The sequence below is a fragment of the Geotrypetes seraphini genome, chromosome 1 (genome assembly GCF_902459505.1).
Source record: "Geotrypetes seraphini chromosome 1, aGeoSer1.1, whole genome shotgun sequence".
NCBI classification, from domain to species: domain Eukaryota; kingdom Metazoa; phylum Chordata; class Amphibia; order Gymnophiona; family Dermophiidae; genus Geotrypetes; species Geotrypetes seraphini.
This window is the reverse complement of record NC_047084.1, coordinates 40,359,216-40,380,929: the sequence shown is the minus strand read 5'-3', so window position 1 is coordinate 40,380,929 and position 21,714 is coordinate 40,359,216. Positions and strand designations below refer to the sequence as shown.

At 42.6% G+C, this 21,714-nt stretch overlaps 1 protein-coding gene across 5 annotated transcripts in view; it reads right to left on the bottom strand.

Annotated features, from left to right (window-relative positions):
* Positions 1-21,714, bottom strand: part of ADAMTS6 (ADAM metallopeptidase with thrombospondin type 1 motif 6) — a 662,036-nt gene that overhangs the window by 95,610 nt on the left and 544,712 nt on the right. For all 5 annotated transcript variants that reach the window (XM_033930281.1, XM_033930272.1, XM_033930267.1 and 2 more), the window contains one exon: positions 18,707-18,845. In XM_033930281.1, coding sequence (XP_033786172.1) covers positions 18,707-18,845 — 139 coding nt within the window. The remainder of the gene's footprint in view (positions 1-18,706; positions 18,846-21,714) is intronic.

Here is a 21,714-nt window from a genome sequence, read left to right as displayed (position 1 = left end):
CAGGAGTTTGGGGCAGGCAGGAGATCGGGGCTGACAGGGAAGAGAGCAGGGCGGCAGAAGGCAGGGCAGTCGGAAAGGACTTGAGCGACTGGACCTCAGCAGTTGCTTGTTTGTGATCGGCTAGCCCAGTTGGTGTTGCAGGGTTTCGGTTTGTGAATCGCGTCCCTGCCTACCTTTGCATGCCGTTCCCCTCATTTGCATGCATGGATCAGAGGATGGTCGGCAGAGAGGTAAATGAATAACTTGCTGTTCGTGCGAGCATGGCTCCCCTCTGAAATCACTTCCTGGTCACAGGGCCAGGAAGAGACATCGGAGGGAAAGCCAATGCTGGCATGAGCAGCAGGCCGGAGAAGCTGCCCGCACTGGTGAAGATTTAAAGAGGTACCAGGGAAAGGGAGGGCGTGAGTGTGGTGTAGGGGGGTGCAGAAGGAGCAGGGGGCGTAGAAGAGGGCACTAGGAGGCGTCACTGCTCTGGGCGCCTCTTACCCTCGCTATGCCTCTGCTACCCTCATTTACACCCATTTAAATGCAATTTGTAGCCATTTTTGGCGCACATACTAATACCGGCTCTCAAACCCTCTGAGCATTCAGGGTGCTACATAACATTCATGCAAGTCCAGCATTAACTGCATGTTAATGCCAGCAGTTTTGCACATTGGTCCATTAGTTGCTCATGGAAACTAGGCCGAGCCTATAGAATTTATCTGCTTAAAAGCAGATTGAGCTACACAGATATTTTATACCTATTTATAGTAAATAAAAACAGGTTGATCAGTAACAAAATACATAACCAGATTTCTTTAGATATTTCAGCCCGTATGTCAAATGTGGCCATATTCGATTGTTGCAGCTGTCCAGGACTTCCCATGTCTGACATGGCAAGAACCAGAAGACTGTAACAATATCGATGCCAGTACTGGAAGCCTAAAAGGACGTGATAATATTTAGCCAAAATCTTTAATTATATTACCCAGGGTTTGTAATGAATGCATTGTTGTTTGTTATTGAAACTGCTAAAAGACATTTTCATAAGATTCTGTTTGTTGTATATTTTTTTTCCTTCGCTATGCTGCTTACTGTGGAGATCCTCTTGAGGGTTGTTCCTTCTTTTTTTCCTTTTTTTTAAAAAAATTATAAAATGCACGCATACATCATAACTCAAGCTATACTCTTAGTCATGCCTATGTACAGATTTCCTGAAAATAGGCACATTCTACTGTACATGGGCTTGTCGTGCCACTGGGGCTTGCTGGCATCTGAAAAGCTGAAAGCTATGCCATAGGTAGTTTCACTACCAGTAGGTCTCCCAAGACACACAGGTTTCAGTGGAGATGCTAGACTAACGATGTACCGCCCATCTGGGCAGCCACAGATGGACAGTGTTGGAGGTGGAGGATTGCATTTGGTACGACATCAAATTTAAACTGCGCAGAAGGCCCAGCAATCTAATTCTGTATTCTGCCAAGAAAACTTGTTGATGATGAGACAAAGAATTGACATATAGTACTGGAAAATGGTCCCCTAGGTCGGAAGGCACTCACCATGTTACTAGGGAAGATCTGATCATCACCCAGAGTATGCCCAATGTTTGTGAAGCTGACAGACGAAAGCCTACAGGATGTCCTGATGCTGATGTTGCTGGACAGAAAAGGGAGATTAGAAGCTGTAAAGATATTCTTAACATCGGAACATGGAATGTACAAAGCACAAACCAAGGAAAATTGGAAATTGTTAAAGATCAAATGGAAAAAAAAACAAAATTGATTTGATAGGGATCAGTGAACTCAAATGTACAGGACAGTGCCATTTGCAATCAAACAAGCATTGGATCTGCTACTCTGGTCATGAAACACACAGGAAAAATGGTGTTGCATTCATCCTCAACAATAAGCTTTCAAAGACAGTACTAAAGTACAATGTTATCAGTGATAGTCATGTCACTCCGTCTACAGGGAAAGCTGATCAATGTCACCTTGATCCAAGTATATGCTCCTACACACATGGAAGATAAGGATATAGAGTTGTTCTTTTAACAACTTCAAAATGAAATAGATCAAATGCGAAAACAAGATCTACTGATCATTATGGGGGATTTCAATGCAAAAGTAAGAAGTACACCTGAAGATGCAGTGGTTGGAAAGCATGGCATAGGATAAAGAAATGAAGCTGGTGATAATTTAGTACAGTTTTACAAAACGAACCAACTGTCAATCATTAATACGCATTTCCAGGATCACAAATGTTGCCAGTACACGCGGACCTCTCCAAATAGAATGTATTGAAATCAAATTGACTACATCTGCATAGGACAGAAATGGAAATCTGCAATTTTGACTGCAAGGAGTCAACCAGGAGCTGATTGTGGAAGTGACCACGAGCTTTTGACATGTAAGAACAATGCTTTGCAAGAAGAAGATCATTAGAGACCTCCCAAAATATGACATTGAAAATATTCCATCAGACTATTGGATAAAACTAGATAACAGATTTGCCTGTCTTTGATACAGGAGATAGAGACATCAAAATCATAATTAGTGATGAAGCAAAAAAAAAAACCCAAAACCCCAACACTCCAGAAGAGAAAGAAAGCCAAGAAATTGCCTTGGATCTCAGAAGAAACCAGTAAAGTAGCAGAACAAAGAAGACAAGCAAAACTTTCCAGTGATAGAGAAAAAATATCACAAATGAACCAAGTGTTTCAACATCAAGTTTGGCAAGACAAAGAACAATACAGTATATAAAGGATATTTGTCAGAAAATTGAATCAGAAAATGTAAACAGATTAGCATATCAGGAGGTTAAGAGATTATGGCAGAAATTCCAGCCTCGACTGGGGATGCTTAAAGACGCCAATAAAAAGAGATAGAAAGAATATATGGAAAATGTAAACAAAAAAGGTAATAAGGATAACATTGGGGAAATTGAACAGAAAACTGACGCTGAAGAAGAACCAGATATTTTAACAACAATTAAAGCTTTATGGAGAAACAAGTCACCTGATATTGATGGTATTCCAACTGAATTAATCAAAGGCTTAGAAAGTGCTATCATGGCCCTCACTTGACTGTGTGAACAGATTTGGAAGGAAAAAAAACATAACCAACCGATTGGAGAAGATCATTGTTCATACCTATACCAAGGACTGTTAGAACTACACAGTCAGATTGCATTAATTCCACACACCAGCAAAATATTGGTGAAAATAATATAACAAAGGCTGCAATCATATGTTGAGCAAGAACTACCTGAAGTTCAGGTTGGTTTTAGAAAAGGTCAAGGAACAAGAGACATTATTGCCAATGTTAGATGAATATTGGAGAAGAGCAAAGAATACCAAAAGCCCCTATACTTTTGCTTCATTGACTACAACAAAGCTTCTGACTGTGTGGATCACGATAAACTAGGGAGAACTCTAGAACAAATGGGAATGCCCAAACACATAACTCAGCTGATAAAGAGCCTCTACTAAAATCTGCAGTGAGAACAGAATATTGCAACACTGGCTGGTTTCCAATAAAACGTGGCATCAGGCAAGGATACAGCTTGTCGCCTTACCTGCTCAAATTTTATGGTGAAGCCATCTTCAGAAAAGCAAATTTGGAAGAAAAGAGTGTTAGTTTCAAAGTTGGTGGCTAAAATCTAAACAACCTGCGCTATGCAGATGATACAAAGCTTCAAAGGCCTAGTGCTAGCTTATAAATCCCTTCACAACATGGTACCTGGATACTTCTCAGACAAACTTCCTCTCTATATGCCCAAAAAAAAAGTGCTACATTCCCAGGATGAAATACGCCGTCATACACCCTGAGGACATGCCCTCCAGCTCCAGACAGCGTGGAAACGATCCTACTCCCACTTCCCACCAAATCTCTAGAACAGCCTTCCTCCCCACATCAGATCTCTTGAAGGCCTTCTAAACTTTAGAAAAGCCACAATCACCTATCTCTTCATCTAACCTTTCCCGCTACACTCTACCACCCCACTCTATCTATCGTTACTACCCAGTGTAATTTTGCATAGACTGTGGCTAAATAATTAGACTTGCGATGTGACTGATCTTTTGTATATCACTTATTCCTGTGCACTGATCAATATGATGCTCAAATCTCATGACCCACACATGCTTAATGCCATTTTTACTTGCTGAAATTATGTGATTAGGTGGCACCTTGTGTATCCTCTTCTTCCACCTTGCCCATACCGCTCCTGACTCTTTGTGACCCTTTCCAAGATGCCTCTAAATCTATGCAATGTCTAGGAAATAACTCTGTAAGATGAGGTTGTGACGCCACGAATGTAACTTATATTGTAATAGTATGACTATAAACTGTAACCAGTTCTGAGCTCTTTGGGGAGGACCAGATATAAAACCAAATAAAGAAATAATGATGTGTGATTTCTTTTTAACATTTTAATCCTTAGCTTCTTTGTACTGAGAGAGCTCCCACTGTAAAAGTCATTTCCTTTTAACTTATTGCACTGATACTTTCCAGTCAAGAAGTTAAACTCATGTACAGTATAGCTAACGTATCTTGATAAAATAAGTGGACAGGAAAATATCACCTAAGTTAAAAGTGATTGATCTGTTTGCTATATATATAGTAAAAGATAAAGAAGCATAACCTAGCCTCACATAAGCCACAGGAATCTTAAAGCAAGGCGAAGGCACATTTATTCTAATACGTTACAGCCAACAGAGAAATTCAGCCCCCTCAAAAGACTCCCATCCTACCTGTTGCAATCTCTAGATGTCTAGGAGGTTTCACAGCAGTAGCTATCACCTTATACGGCCGCTTGACTCCTTGTAATACTATAAATCTGTCACTAGGGGTTACTACAGTGTCCCGGAAACTTTCTCTAGCCGCGGCACACTAAAGGTAGTGACCGTGGCTCGAGGCACCTGTAAGTGCACGGATATTGCCGTGATGACATCATGCGCATGCTTGACATCATCATGTCGATGTCCGCGTGTGTGTGAAGGCCTTCCAGGCGGGCCCTGAGTCACCAGTGGGGGGGGGGGGGGGGGGAGAGGGCAGAAGGGAAGAGGGCCAGAGAGAAGGATAGGTGCTGATGCCCACTGATTGCCTACAGGACGTGCCTCTTGCCATGAGAGGCACGTCCTGTAGGCAGTCAGCTGGCGCCAGCGCCTCTCTTCCTCCTCCCCCCCAGTGTACCACGGCACACCTGAAATCTCAGGAGGCACACTAGTGTGCTTTGGCAAACAGTTTGAGATACACTGAGTTACTAGAACCATTGTGAAGCTTAAATCAGCAGGAGTAGGAGCAACTGTATCATCTTACCAGACAGACTAAGAACATAAGCAATGCCTCCGCTGGGTCAGACCTGAGGTCCATCGTGCCCAGCAGTCCGCTCACGCGGCGGCCCAACAGGTCCAGGACCTGTACAGTAATCCTCTATCTATACCCCTCTATCCCCTTTTCCAGCAGGAAATTGTCCAATCCTTTCTTGAACCCCAGTACTGTACTCTGCCCTATTATGCCCTCTGGAAGCACATTCCAGGTGTCCACCACACGTTAGGTAAAGAAGAACTTCCTGGCATTCGTTTTGAATCTGTCCCCTTTCAACTTTTCCGAATGCCCTCTTGTTCTTTTATTTTTCGAAAGTTTGAAGAATCTGTCCCTCTCCACTCTCTCTATGCCCTTCATGATCTTGTAAGTCTCTATCACATCCCCACACTTGATCTTTATCTGCCATCATTTAAGATAAGATAGATAGATTGTGAGTCTTCCGGGATTGATAGGGAAAATGCTTAACGTACCTGATACTGTTTAATGCAGGGGTGTCAAAGTCCCTCCTCGAGGGCCGCAATCCAGTCGGGTTTTCAGGATTTCCCCCAATGAATATGCATGAGATCTATTTGCATGCACTGCTTTCATTGTATGCTAATAGATCTCATACATATTCATTGGGGAAATCCTGAAAACCCGACTGGATTGTGGCCCTCAAGGAGGGACTTTGACACCTCTGGTTTAATGTAAATCACTTAGGATATAAACAGTATATAAATAAATGTATGTGTGTGTGCATATATGTATATTTATTTATTTATTATTGCAAAGTTCTTTGTGGTTTATACTCGGCAAGACACTCCGCACAAGGAATTGAAAAGAGCTGTGCAGCACAATTGCAAAGTAAGAGCAAACTAATACAATGCTTGCAAAAATCATCCCCAGTTCCTACATCTGTAACTTATTTGCTAGAATATTTTGTGGGTTGATATTTGCAGAGCATATTCTACAAGTTAGCCTGGAAAGTTAATTGCAGACACATAAAAAAAGTAAAATAATTTCTGGTTGCTAACTGCATATACCATTCCAGCTGTTTTGAAAAACATACCACTGCAAGATTTGCAGAAGTGGCCTAATCATTTTCTCATCTCAGCAGGTAAAAGCACTGTGGGTCAGTTGAATGCCTACTAGAGTATCTTTGCAGCTTTGTAAATTTTTGAGTTGCGCAGAGCGTAGAGCCTAATCTAATATTAAAATTGTTTTTTTAAGAAGAGGACATGTCAACCTTTTTTTTTTTTTTTTTTGCAAAATATGAGAGTTAAGCGTTTGCGCGCTGGTCAGATCACCTAGAATAAGTACGGCACACTGTTGTGAGGACGTTCCAGAAAGACTTGGCTTTTGTTCTTCTGGTGCTGAGTGAGCTGCAGAGGGAAAGAAAGCTGATGCTGCTTCTACAAATGAAGAATGTAGAGAAGGGTCAAAGTTCTGGCTGTTCTTACGAGTGATATCCACTGATTAGTATTGATCCAAATATAGTTATCCTTATTTTCTCTGTCTAAAAAAGGAGAGAGGTATGCCATTTTTTCCCTTCCATCTTCCAAAAGACTGGCTGATTAGTAAAAAAAAAAAAAGGGTCTCTGTCATGATCAAGCCTCCTTCTGCCCAATGTGTGGCGGTAGCCAAAAAAGCAAACAAGATGCTAGGAATTATTAGAAAAGGTATGGTAAATAAGACTAAGAATATTGTAATGCCTCTGTTCAATTCTGGTCACCGTATCTCAAGAAAGATATAGCAGAATTAGAAAAGGTTCAAAGAAGATCAATCAAGATGCTAAAGGGGATGCAGCGCCTCTCATATGAGGAAAGGCTGAAAAGGTTAGAGCTCTTGAGCTTGGAAACGAGACGGCTCAGGAAAGATATGATTGAAGTCTACAAGTGGATCAACTTTTTTCTCCATCAAAACTTACAAAGACTAGAGGACATTCGATTAAGATACCAGGAAATACTGTTAAAACCAATAGGAGGAAATTTTTTTCACTCAGAGAATAGTTAAGTTCTGGAACGCATTGCCAGAGTATATGGTAATAGCGGTTAACATAGCTGGTTTAAGGTTTGGACAAGTTCCTGGAGAAAAAGTCCATAGTCTGCTATTGAGACAGACATGGGTGAAACTACTGCTTGACCTGGGATCGGTAGCATGGAATGTTGCCACTAGTTGGGTTTCTCCTAGATACTTATGACCTGGATTGGCCACTGTTGGAAAAAGATACTGGGCTAGACGAACCACTGGTCTGACCCAGTATGGCTATTTTTATGTTCTCCTCTGACACTGGACACTTCAGCACTGATATAAAGGAATAGCAGTAGCAGTAGCATATCACCTCCACAACATGTCCCAATTCTACCAGCTCTGCAAATATTCAACTATAGCACAATGAACTGTAGTCAAGCTACAGGATGAATAATGCACATTTTTATTCCAAAAAGTGCTTAATACCGAGGGTTGATTCATAACTCATGGCAACTATTTTTTTCTCTTGAAAATGCGCCAATACGAAAGTGTGTAACATGTACAGTATTTTTTAATGTTGCCCCCAGATAAGAGATAAGTGCAGGAGTCTCTGGTAGGGGAGAAGCAAAAAAAATGACATCTGAAATCATCATTTTATTATGGCATACAGTATATAACAAGTATACAACATGAGCAAAAATAATAGGTAGGGTGTTGCAAGATCTTCCATCCCTAATGCTATAAACTAGTGTTCTTCAACCACCGGTCCATGGACCAGTGCCGGTCCACAGAAATTTCCTGCCGGTCCACAGGGCCAGCACGTGCATCAGGCCCAAAACAGTGCTCTTCAACCGCCGGTCCACGGTGCGATCGATGCGGCGTTATCTTCGAGCCAGCTCCCTCTTCCTAACTGATTCAGTGCACAAAGCCATGGGCAGTGACTCTACGTGCGTCCTGCGCCTGAACCGGAAGCAACGTCAGAGGGAAGGCTTCCAGATGAAGCAAGGGACGTGCAATGTGCAATTAGTACTATTATGGGGGCGGGGTCTGGGGTGGAGATTGGGTAGAGATGGGCGGGGTCTGGCCCACGATTTAGCTATGTGTTCTTCAACCACCGGTTCATGGACCGATGCCAGTCCACAGAATAATTTTTTTTATTTCTGCCGGTCCATAGGTGTAAAAAGGTTGAAAAACACTGCTATAAACAAATATATTAGATTTCACTTTCAAATATATTAGGTTTCACTTTTAAATAAATATATTAGATTTCCAGTGTTAGTACATTTTTGAGAGAATAAAATATTTGCCATGACTTATGAATCAAATTAGGCATGGATCTGGCATATTCTGTAACAGCACACACAAATTCTTGAAATGCCCATTATCCCCTCATGGGCACACCCACTTTTCTAATTGTTGCCAATTAGTGACTATAATTATTAGCACCCAATGATTGGGACTAAGGGCTCCTTCTACGAAGGCGCGTTAGGGCCTTAACGCGCGGAATAGCGCGCCCTAGCCACTAACGCCTCCTCTTGAGCAGGCGGTAGTTTTTCAGCTAGCGCACGCTAATCCGGTGCGTGTGTTAAAAATGCTAGCGCACCGTCGTAAAAGGAGCCCTAAGTGGTTTGGTATTAAATTGTGCTTGGAATTTGGGTACATGCCTAAATTTCCATGTGCAATTTTGAGTGCCATACACAGAATCCGGGGTTAACACCTTCATTTTTAGCACTGCTATCCAAAGGAAAACTAAATATCTGTCTAATTTAATGAACCTTATCCCATAGGCATAGAAAAGATAAAAAAGCTCAACAAATTAATCTCTGTTGCTGAGAAAGCAATTTTTTTGGCTGTTTACAAAGAACAACCAAACATGTTACATAATGCAGCAATTTGTTCTTCCACTGAATTTATATAATAACTCTAATTTAATAACTTGTATTCTGCCTTTTCAGACATATGCTTATACAAAAGTGGATTATAATTCATCAACAAAACCACTTTGACACATATTGTATCATAAACTGAACGAAACAAAGGCAGGGTAGAAAATAGTCTGACATCCTGTGGTTCGTGGTAAGGGGCACTTGCTTGCCTGTTCCCCTCCTTCCTTGCAATCTCGTTTTGTTCTCTCCATTCATCTACCTAGGCCCTGTGATCTCTCATTCTCTCTTTTTGCTCCCTCTTCTTTCCTGCTCAGTGATCTCCTCGCCCACAATTTCTCTCCAAACTCCCCATCATCTTCTTACTCTTATAATCTGGTGCTCTTTTTTTGTCTGTCCTGGTCCTTTGGAATCAGCTCCCAATCTGAAATCTTTTACAGAATATTTAAGATACTGTTGAAAAAACTTTTTTGTTTAGAAAAAAAGGTTTTTGAGGACTCATGGTTGGGGATGTAAGGTTCCTGAAGAAAAATATAACTGTTCAACAAAGAAAAATGAGGAGACCCAATGATCCACAGTGAAAACAATCCATCGATGAAAACAAAAACAAAAACTGTGGATACAGATGTTCTGGAGATAATTTATTAAACACTGACATATACAACCATGAAAATTGTTTTGCTACTTCAGCTTGTCTGCGGTGTTCTTTGCTCACATGTTTAAAGACAATAGACTGTTTTCAGTCCAATTCTTTATATGTGAGATTGCAAACCATTGGACCCCTGAGGAAGTCGTGTTCGCTGAAACACGGACCGTGTTTTTTATCATTGTACTTTTTAAATTGAATTTTCATGGTTTTATATGTCAGTGTTTAATAAATATAACTGTTCTGCTGCTTGTAATGGATGCCTTAGCATTTAGCGCGTGCTAATCTTTAGCATACACTAAACTGGTTAGTGCACCTTAATAAAAGGATTCCATACAGAATAAATATACATGCAAAACATGAAGAATACATTATTGAAACATAAAAAGAGAACAAAATAATAAAACATAGGGCTCCTTTTACAAAGGTACGTTAGGGCTAAAATGCTGCGTGTGCTTGCCGCTACTGCCTCCTCTTGAGCGGGCGGAAGTTTTTCGGGTAGCGTGCGCTATAGCGCGTGCTAATCCGCTGCGTGCGCTAAAAAAGCTAGCGCACCTTTGTAAAAGGAGCCCATAGTTCATAAAACAAGAATTAATCATTATAAAATATCCATGTATATAAAATTACAAAAATAATATAGAGTAAGGCAATTTAAACATTTCAAAAGATGAATACTGAGTACAGGAAGGAAAAGCCATTATTATGTTATAAACAAATTATATATGGAAAGTTACTTGTCAAAGAAGGATAGCATAAGAAAATGGAAAATTATTATTTGCAGATTACAAGGCAAAACAGGTTTCAATGAAAGAATGTAGTAGAGCCATCGTGATGCCCAAAAAACTGTAATAGAGATGGCAATTATAAAAAGTAAAATAGAATCAATATAAAAAGAAAAACCATATATAAAAGGAATTAAATAATAATTGATATATTATAATAGTACAAATATATTATACTGCATCATTGTAAATAAATAAAAGGATGTATTACCTAAACCTTTGCACCTTGAAACGAGTGAACCCTAGAAGAGCAGTACCTCATATGAAAATGTCTTATTAATCCAATAGGAATAATCTAGAAAAAAATAGAAGAAAGAAAAAGGACAAAAGCAAGATTAAAACGGGAGGAGATCAACAGGAAATACATCAAATTAAGAAAGAGAGACACTAAAATAGGGTACTTATGGCAAAAGAAAATGTGTAAAATGAAACCATGAGATCAACCGATAAATGTAAAAATAAAAATGACAGCTCATCAAAGAAATGCCGAGTGTGGTTATGGGCTCCTTTTACTAAGGTGCCCTAGCGTTTTTAGCGCACGCAGGAAATTACCGCGTGCTACGCTTCTAGAACTAACGCCAGCTCAATGCTGGCATTAAGGTCTAAGCGCGCATGGCAATGTAACACGCACTATTCCGCGTGTTAAAGCCCTAACGCGGCTTAGTAAAAGGAGCCCTATGACTCACAAACGGGCCTGGGAGTAAAATAGAGAAAGAAAACATGGAAATCAAATTTAAAAGAACAAATTGTGTTATTGTGAGCAATATCTTATTAGGAGCAATAAAGTTTTAAAAACGTGGTCAAAAAAAGGCACCAAAAATACATATGTGCCATAAGATTAACCGATGAGCGTTCATTGATTGATCTCATAGTTTCATTTTACAGACCTTTTTGCCATAAGCACCCTATTTTAATGTCTCTCCTTCTTATTTTGATGTTTTTCTAGTTGGCCTCCTTCTGTTTTCATTTTGCTCTTGTCCTTTCTCTTTATTCTTTGTGTAGATTATTCTTATTGGATTAGTAAAATGATTTTATATGAGGCACTACTCTTCTAGTGTTTGTTCATTTTAAGGCACAAAGTTTTAGGGAATACATCCTTCTATTTATTTACAATGATGCAATATAATACATTTGTACTACCTTTTTTCTTTTATTTATGCAATTTTTCAAAAAATTATTCCAAGCATAACATCTTGTACAGAAAAGTGTGAGCAAGACATCCTAAATTAAGTTTACTTTCAAACTTGAAAGATAAATCACTCCGATTATTAAAAAGAAAAATCAACTTCACTTAATCATACACCAGTCCTCTAGTTTTAGATCTAAGACTTAAAGAGTAGAATACCGTATTTTCACGTAGATAACGCGCACCCGTGTAAAACGCGCACACGGGTATAGCACACGGGAAACCGAAATATATGTAAAAAAAATTTTGTATACCGCGTACACCGTATACCGCGCATGCTGCCCGACTCTCCCGTCGCCGCCCGACTCTCCTTTCGCCCGCCCCGACTCTCCTCTGGCCACCCCGACTCTCCTTTCGCCCACCTCGACTCTCCTCTCCCCCTTGAAGTCCTGTCCCCACCCTGAAAGCCTGATGCCCCCCCCCAGACGTCCGATTCACCCCCCGCAGGACCGCTCGCACCCCCACCCCGAAGGACCGCTCGCACATACCTGCACCCCCACCCCGAAGGACCGCTCGTACACACTCCCACCCGCACCCGCACCCCCACCCTGAAGGACCGCTCACACCCCCACAGCCACCCGACCCCCGCCATCATGTAGAAGCTCCTACCGGTGTCCTGCTTCTTCCTCTTGGCGGTCCCGGCCCTTCTGTGAGCCCTGCGCCTGCGCTGCTTCTTCCGGCGGTTCCGCCCTTTCTCTGACGTCAAGCCCTCTTGCCCCGCTGACTCCCCGACACGATCGGGGCAAGAGGGAGCTCAAGCCCTCTTCCCCCCCCCCCCCGACTCCCCGACACGATCGGGGCAAAAGGGAGCCCAAGCCCTCTTGCCCCGCCGACTCCCCAACTCCCCGACAATATCGGGCCAGGAAGGAGCCCAAGCCCTCCTGGCTCTGGCGACCCTCCCCCCCCGCTAGTTGTTCGGGCCAGGAGGGAGCCCAAGTCCTCCTGGCCCTGGCGACCCCCACCCCCGCTAGTTGTTTGGGCCAGGAGGGAGCCCAAACTCTCCTGGCCACGGCGACCCCCTACCCACACCCCGCACTACATTACGGACAGGAGGGATCCCAGGCCCTCCTGCCCTCGACGCAAACCCCCCCCCCCCCAAGAACCTCCGACCGCCCCCCCAGCCGACCCGCGACCCCCCCTGGCCAACCCTCACGACACCCCCACCCCCTTCCCCGTACCTTTGTGTAGTTGGCCGGACAGACGGGAGCCAAACCCGCCTGTCTGGCAGGCAGCCAACGACGGAATGAGGCCGGATTAGCCCATCCATCCCAAAGCTCCGCCTACTGGTGGGGCCTAAGGCGCCTGGGCCAATCAGAATAGGCCCGGGAGCCTTAGGTCCCTCCTGGGGGCGGGGCCTTGGGCACATGGTCGGGTTGGGCCCATGTGCCTCAGGCCCCGCCCCCAGGTGGGACCTAAGGCTCCCGGGCCTATTCTGATTGGCCCAGGCGCCTTAGGCCCCACCAGTAGGCGGAGCTTTGGGACGGATGGGCTAATCCGGCCTCATTCCGTCGTTGGCTGCCTGCCGGACAGGCGGGTTTGGCTCCCGTCTGTCCGGCCAACTACACAAAGGTACGGGGAAGGGGGGTGTCGTGGGGGTCGGTCACGGGGGTCGCGGTCGGCTGGGGGGGTGGTCGGAGGTTCTTGGGGGGGGGGCGGTCATTGGGGGGAAGGGGTTTTGCGTCGAGGGCAGGAGGTCCTGGGATCCCTCCTGCCCATAATGTAGTGTGGGGTGGGGGTAGGGGGTCGCCGTGGCCAGGAGGGTTTGGGCTCCCTCCTGGCCCAAACAACTAGCGGGGTGGGGGTTGCCAGGGCCAGGAGGACTTGGGCTCCCTCCTGGCCCGAACAACTAGCGGGGGGGGGGAAGTCGCCAGAGCCAGGAGGACTTGGGCTCCCTCCTGGCCTGATATTGTCGGGGTGTTGGGGAGTCGGCGGGGCAAGAGGGCTTGGGCTCCCTTTTGCCCCGATCGTGTCGGGGAGTCGGGGGGGGCAAGAGGGCTTGAGCTCCCTCTTGCCCCAATCGTGTCAGGGAGTCGGGGAGTCGGCGGGGCAAGAGGGCTTGACGTCAGAGAAAGGGCGGGACCGCCTGAAGAAGCAGCGCAGGCGCAGGGTTCACAGAAGGGCCGGGACCGCCAAGAGGAAGCAGCAGGACACCAGTAGGAGCTTCTACATGATGGGGGGGTCGGGAGGCTGTGGGGGAGTGAGCGGTCCTTCAGGGTTGGGGTGCGGGTGCGGGTGTGAGTGCGTGCGTGCGGTCCTTCGGGGTGGGGGTGCGGGTGCGTGCGAGCGGTCCTTCAGGGTGGGGGTGCGAGCGGTCCTGCGGGGAGGTGGATCGGACGTCGGGGGGGAACTATGTAAAAAAAATTTTGTACAATTCGCTCACGCTTATAACGCGCAAGGTTATGCACGGTTTGTAAAAACCGTGTATAACGCGCGCGTTATATGCGTGAAAATACGGTAGTTAAATCCAAATATTCATCAAAGAGCACATTAACTACTGCTGAACAGGGAACTAATCAATTATTAGGCGCTGTTGTTCCTTCATTCTCAAGACGCTTCATTGAGAGAAAACTTATCAAATGAGACGGGTCTACAAACACATATTTTAAAGAACAATATCTAACAACACATTTGCATGGATATCTTAAAAAGAAAAGACCCCTGTACTACTTTTAACATATCAGTTATTATTTACTCCCCCCATGATCTCCCCCCCCTCCACCCCATATAGTTTTTCTTTTGATACTGACTCTAGTATACTTTTCATAATTGCTATCTCGATTACAGATTTTTTGGCGTTCCAATTGGCTCTAGTCTTACATGATTGTTCCATTAATTTCTTTCATTGAGATCTGCCTTGCCTTGTAAGCCACAAATAATAATTATTTGCGTTACAAATTCTTATGCTATCCTTCTTCAATAAGCGACATTTCCTATATAATTTGTTTATAACACAATAGTGATTTTGTTCCTTTGGCCCTTCCTATCTGTTCTTGGTATTTATCTTTTGAAATGTATAAAATTGTCTTATTTACTGTATATTATTTTATAATTCTATATACACCAATTTTTGTATTATATAATTCTTGTTTTATGTACTATGATTTACCCAAAGCTCTTAATGTTGTAGCGTTAAGAACTCATAGAATTCCTATGAGTGTCATAGCTGTTACCGCCACGGCCGGCGCTAAAACCCGTGCTAAGGTTTTGTAAAAGGGGTGGGGTTGTATTTTAGTCCCCCTTTTTATGTTTCAGTAATCTATTCTGCATATATTGTATTGATATTTATTCTGTGCATTTTTATTTGTTTAGAGACTTCTGAAGCAGGTTCTACAGCCAAAAGATGGCTCATGTTCACTCAGCCTTTATTCTTTTAATAAAGGATTTTGAAGGAATACTACTGTTGGCTGCTGTTTTCATCAACCCCGCTGTTGTTTGCTCTTGTGACTTACCTGTGGAGGATTGTTTCTTCTGTTTTATTTGGTTGAGATTGGAAGTGAGGCATCCAGGTTGGGAGATGCTCAAATCCACTTCTTGTTTGCATAACAGTATGCATACATTCACGTTCAACAAAATATTTAATAAAAAAAATGCAGTGGTATATTTTGCATTTAAATTGCATATGCTCTCTACATAAATTCTTCAAAACTCAGGTTTTCATAGTCCCAATACAATTTAGAGAACAGGAACTTAAACTCACAATATAGAAATTATTGCAGTGTTCTCTCATATGAAAACATAAAAGAAAGAAAAAGTATAATTTAAAAGCACTAGAAAAGAGATTAGAGGGGCAAAATAAAAAAAATAAAAAATGTCTAAGTCCCTTTTTGGCCTAAGGCCCTAAACGCTGAAAGTAGCAGCTGGGAAAATGTCATTTCTAAAAAAAAAAAAAAAAGTTCAAAATGAGTTTTTGTTTTTTTTTTAGAATGGCCTACCTCTACGTTCAGCAGTTTAATCGCCCAGACCACCACTACATCTGACCTTAGAACACATTATCAACCCAAAAAATTGCCCAAGTCCCCAACGCCCAAAACAAGACCTTTTAGGCGAAGGAGGGGTCAGTCCTTCATCTAAAAGCTGGATTCTGTAACCGGCATCTGTCAAAAACAACAGATTACAGGTTACAGATTCCCCCCTCCCTCTCCCCGCTGCATCGATCGCGGCAGGAGAGATGCCTAATCTCTCCTGCCGTGATCGCCATTGTGATCGCGATCCTCCCCAAATGCAGCGAACCACAACAGGAGAGATGCCCAATCTCTCCTGTCAGCACCCCAACCCTCCCTCAAATACCGGCAGGAGGGAGCTCAATCCCTCCTGCTGAGGCGTGAGCCCCCAAACCCCCCCCGAATCCCTCAAATACCAGCAGGAAGGAGCCCAACCCCTCCTGCCGGAAGGCTTATCCCCTACGAACCCCTACCCCAAAAATACCAGCAGGAGGGAGCCCAATCCCTCCTACCAGAAGGCGAACCCCCAACCAGTATGGCAATTCTTATGTTCTTATGATTCATATGAAGGTAAAGATACAATGGGAGTTTAAATTTCCTGAAATCTGTGTGTCTTCCCTCTAATAGTCCATGTTAATTTATCATATTCCAGTGTCTACCCCTAGGTTCTAACCCATTCATCTAATCTTGGTGCACCCCTTGATTTCCATTTCCTTGCTCTCACTATATTGGCTGCTAAAAGAGTAATGGATTTCCTTTGCACTATACTCCGATACCTCCTAGAAGAGGAGGAGGCTGAGTTGGAAGTGGGACAGGAAGGGGATATAAGACTATCATTGCACTCTTTTATTAGAAAAGCAGCCATCTTAAACTTAACTATAAAAAGATTCTCTCTCTAGCATGGCATATCAGCTAGTTTCTCTTGCACATCATACTTCAAGTCTGATGCATGCCAACACTGACAATTGGGGTTTTTTTTTAAGAAAAAGAATTTAAAGTATCTGCATTTGAAGTTATGTTTTTCTAAAAACTGGATTGATGATTATACTCTATTTCCTGAAGATGGTTCTGTTATGGAGCATATTTGGGTAACTGTACATGTCTGTTATGATGATCCCACCATCTAAATATTTTAATTTTATTTTGGAGATGTTTCTTTGAAGCCTTTATAAAATAGGCATAGAACAGGTGAATAGGCTTTTAAATTAAAAACATTTCTTTAAGTGGCTTCTTATAAAATTAGCCCCTGTATGGGAAAACTGAGAAATAATCAAGAGGGTTTTACAACTAGTAAAAATCTGAATGAGATATACACAATTGAAATTCAAAAACAAATCCCTGTCCAGATGAAAAAAGGAAGTCATGTCCATGATGCTGAATGAGTCTACAATTTGCCGATTTAAGGCATCTAAGGAAAGATCAATATGCACAAATACATCTACTGTATATACTTGAATATAAGTCGATTCGAATATAAGTCGAGACCCCCATGTTTCCCCCCCCAAAAGGAAGAAAAATGGTTGACTCGAATATAAAATGGGTGCTTAATATTCAAGTGCCATGCCCTGCCAGACTCTGCACTCAGCCCCCCTAACTGCCAGACTCTGCCCCAGCCCCCTTCCATCACTGCCCTGAAAAGGCTCTGAATTCAGCCCCCATCCCTAACAGGCTCTGCATCCAGCCCCCATCCCTACCAGGCTCTGCACCCAGCCCCCTTCCCTCCCTGCCCTACTAGGCTATGCAGCCAGCCCCCTTCATGCCAAGCTCTGAACTCTGTCCTTCCTCCATTCCAGGCTTTGCACCCTGTCCCACCTTCCTACACTGTACCCTCTTTCCCCTCTGATGGTCTAGTGGTAGGCTGGGACAGGAGGGATCCCTCCCCTCTCCCATCCTGACCAATTCTAACTATTTTTTACAGCCCCCCCTCCCCCGCATACCTTTTTACGCATCCCTAGTTTATGAGCAGGAGCGAGCTTGGAGTCCCATGCTGAGCCCTTCAGATCTTGCAGCCAGTGGTAAGTGGTGCACCCGGCACGTAGGAGTGAGCTTTTTGAGTTCCCGCCCGGCCCTGCGCTTCTCCCTGAATGGCTGCCACCAGTTCTCACGGGACTCGCGAGAACTGGCGGCAGCCATTCAGGGAGCGGCACAGGGCCGGGCAGGAGCTTGAAAAGTTCACTCCAGCGTGCCGGGTGCATCGCTTGCCACAAGATCTGAGGGAGGGGCTCAGCGTGGGGCAGGAGCACGGAAAGCTCGCTCCTGCCCATACACCACTGGACCACCAGGGATGCAAAAAAAGGTACACAGGGATAAAAAATTGTTAGAATCGGCCAGGATGCGAGACAGGAGGGATCCCTACCAGGTCATAAGGCAGGCTGGCAAAGGCCTGCAGCAGGTCCAGAAGGGGTTCGGGTAGTCACTGGGTGATGACCCGAAAATAAGACGAGTCCCCCCATTTTTGGGCCATTTTTTTGGCCCAAAAATCTCGCCCTATATTCGAGTATATACGGTACTTAAAAACTTAAGAATTGCTATACTGGGACAGACCAAAGGTCCATCAAGTCCAGTATCTTATTTCCAACAATGGACAACCCAGGTCCCAAGTACCTAGCTAGATCCCAAGTAGTAAAACTGATTTTATGCTGCTTATCCTAGAAATAAGCAGTAGATTTCCCCAAGTCTTCTGATGTTCAAATGATTTTCTTCCTTACATTTCTCAATTGCCTTCATGAGGAATGTGCCTGTGAAAAGGCAAATATCAAATGTCAATCTTGGAAGAGACCTAAACAGCCAGATCTGCCACATGCCAAAAGTTATTCTACAGTTTGCACAGTTATAAGAAGCTAAAAACAAAGAACACTGTCATGTTTTTCTAATGAAATGATACTCTTCAAATGAATTGTGTATCAAATGAAATCAATAGGAAATGTTTTCAATTAATCACCAAAAGAAATCTGAAGTGCAAAATACATTATGGCACAGCCACAAGATTCCCCCCCCCCCAACTCTTACCTCCAGCACAAGTGGTAGAACATTGTGACCAGGGCAGGTGATTCCATGCAAATCCAACGTCATTGTCTCCACTGCCTGTGCGCATGATGGGAACATTAAACTTATACCTAATCCCCATATTTTGTTCTTGCAGCAAAACCTGTGGTCAAAAACAACTGGTTATATAATTGATAAAAATTAGCAAAACCGTGAGATTTTTATATAAGTATTGTTTTATGAAGGTTAAGCAATGTCTTGAAACAAAATATGAGGTCTTTTTAATAAGATGCAATAAAAAGTGGCCTTAGCACATCATTATACGGGTTTCCCCACATGCTAAGGCTATTTTTAATGCAGCCATAAAAATAGCCTTTTTCTATTTCTTGTATTAATGACCATGAGCTGAAATTTCCATTAGCATGTGGCCATTAAAAAAAAAAAAAGAGTGTGAGCACTTACCATCACCTAGGGGTCCTTTCATTAAGGTGCGCTAACCAATTTAGAACAAGCTAAATGCTAAGACATCCATTACATTCCTAGGGGCATCTTAGCATTTAGCACGCTCTAAATCAGTTAGCATACCTTAGTAAAAGGACTACCTATTTTGTAGGTGGTAAGGACTCATGTGCTATTTTTGTACTAATTAATCATCATATGATAATGTAGCTATGTAAATTGATTAGAACAGAAATGCCCACTCTCTGCCCCCTCAAAAAAATTGATTTTTTTAGTGTGCAGTTAGCACATGAATATTTGGCATTTGTCACAGGATGTCAAGAGCACATCCCATGGTACACCATTTTAAACTGCGTTAGGCTCACATTAATGCCTAACACAGCTTAGTAAAAGGGCCCCCATAATATGGTCTGACCCAATAAGGCTGTTCTTATGTAACCAAATAAATAAATCTACCCAAAGCCTTAACCAACCTGAACAGGATACCTAACGATATGATAAAATTATAGGTGATGGTCCTCATCGTGGATTACATTATTTCTGTAGAGAGAGAATGTAGGCAGCCCTAAAAAAAAAATTATGTGACTACTGACCTCTTAATTCAATTCACTCTCTATTTAGCATATAAAGGTAAGACTATGATCAAATGGTATCCCAATCTGCAGGAGGTTATTAGTAAATCTGGGATGGCTATCACCAACCTTTTCCTATCCTTAAAAGCAACAACTCTGGTGACAATGTTCTTTTGATGCAACCTAAAACTTCACCTTTCCCCTTCAATAATATGAACTGAGAAACAGCACACAGGTGAAGCCTGTTCTGGAAATCTGGCCTGTGGACATATCTTCTAAGAGCCACTTGCCTGTAATCTATTTTGAAGATGCAAATCTTTTGGTCCTGAACTTAATATTGTTTAGGAGAGGAGCAAAGAAAAGAAAGTTCTGCTACTGGATGAATCCAGACTCAGGCAGTAACTCTAATTTCCCATGTAAGGAGTAATTTTATAAAGCTTTATCTGTGTGTAAATCTTATTTTACACATGAAAAAAGGCTTATGACTATATAAAAAGTATGCAGATGGAAAGAGTGCACCTGTTTCTATATAATATGTGCAGAGGCTTTCTTGGGGGAGTATTTTGGGTGGAATGGAGACAGAGTTTTTATGCACATGCATATTTATTGGGCCATGTGTAAAGTTGTGTGTTGGGCATTTGTGCGCTATTGGGGCTAGATCTGAGAGCCTATTTCACAGTATAAAGGCATTTAGGTAACCATGCTGCCTTTATAACAGAAGTTTATAATAGGTGCCTGTTTGACCTTCTCACCTAAGGATCCTGCTATAAAATCTAAGGGCATTGTGATTTCCAGACAAGATCTGACTTTATCCATCACTTCTTGGGAGTTATCCTCAAATGATCAAACTAAGGCCTTTTAAATACAATACAGTGTCTTATATACCACAATTTTCTGCAAGAAATCTATGCAGTTTACAATAAAATTTTGATTAAGTTCTTAAATGACATTGTTTGCAGGAGCATTGGATTAGGAAGGAGGGGGTGAAGGGTAAGAAAGTGACTATAGTGAAAAGAGGTATATCTTCAGTTTCTCCCGGAATTCAAGGTAGTTGATGGGTTGTCTTAGGTGTATTGGCATTTTGTTCCAAATGAGAGGTCCTTGATATTTGAAGCTAGTTTTGAATATTTTCTTTCTTTTTTTTTTCCATAAATCTTTATTGATATTTCAAACTTTATAATGTATACAATTTAAACATCAGAAAAAACTATATGCTCTAATAGTGGACTTGTCCTCTCGTATCAGTTCCTTTTTAGAATTAGCCTTGCAGCTGTGTTTTGTAGTAATTCAGTTCTCTTGCATTCTTATTCTGCAATGCCACCAGTTGCAATGGTCCAGGTGTGCAACTGTCCTGAAGCTGGTTTCAGTCAGAACTGGTCTTATTGTCCTCAGTTGTCCCAACTTAAATAATTTTTTCACCAGAGTGTGTTGAAGGTTAATTTTGAGTCTAGTGTAACTCCCAGGACTTTGGAAGTATTCTCTATCTTTAGACTCTCGCCAGTGGACAGTTTTAGTTCTGTGCTCAGTAGCGAGTTGTAGCCTCCGAACCATAATATTCTTGTCTTAGATTTGTTCAATTTGAGGAAATTTCTCAACATCCAGGTACTTAGGTCATCGATGGTATTTTTCAGGTATGTTATGGTGTTACTGAAGGATTCTTTGACTATTCGGAAAATGAGGATGATATCTGCATAAGAGAAGATGTTATCCTTAGTCATGGGAAGGTTATTCCCCAGTGATTTTAAATAAATGTTAAATAGTGCAGGAGATATTGGTGAGCCTTGTGAGACTCCGCAGTTGGCCTTCCATTTTTGTGTTCTCTTTTCTTTCGAGACTTTGTAAGTTCTGTTTTGTTTTTTTTTAGGAATTGTGAAAACCATTGTAGTACTACATCCTGACTCCAAGTTCATTTAATTTGAGAAGAAGGAGAGAGGAAAACAGAGAGCCAGTTCTGGATCTAAGCCTAAGTTGAGCAGGTTTAAGGGGCTTAAACAATTTAGA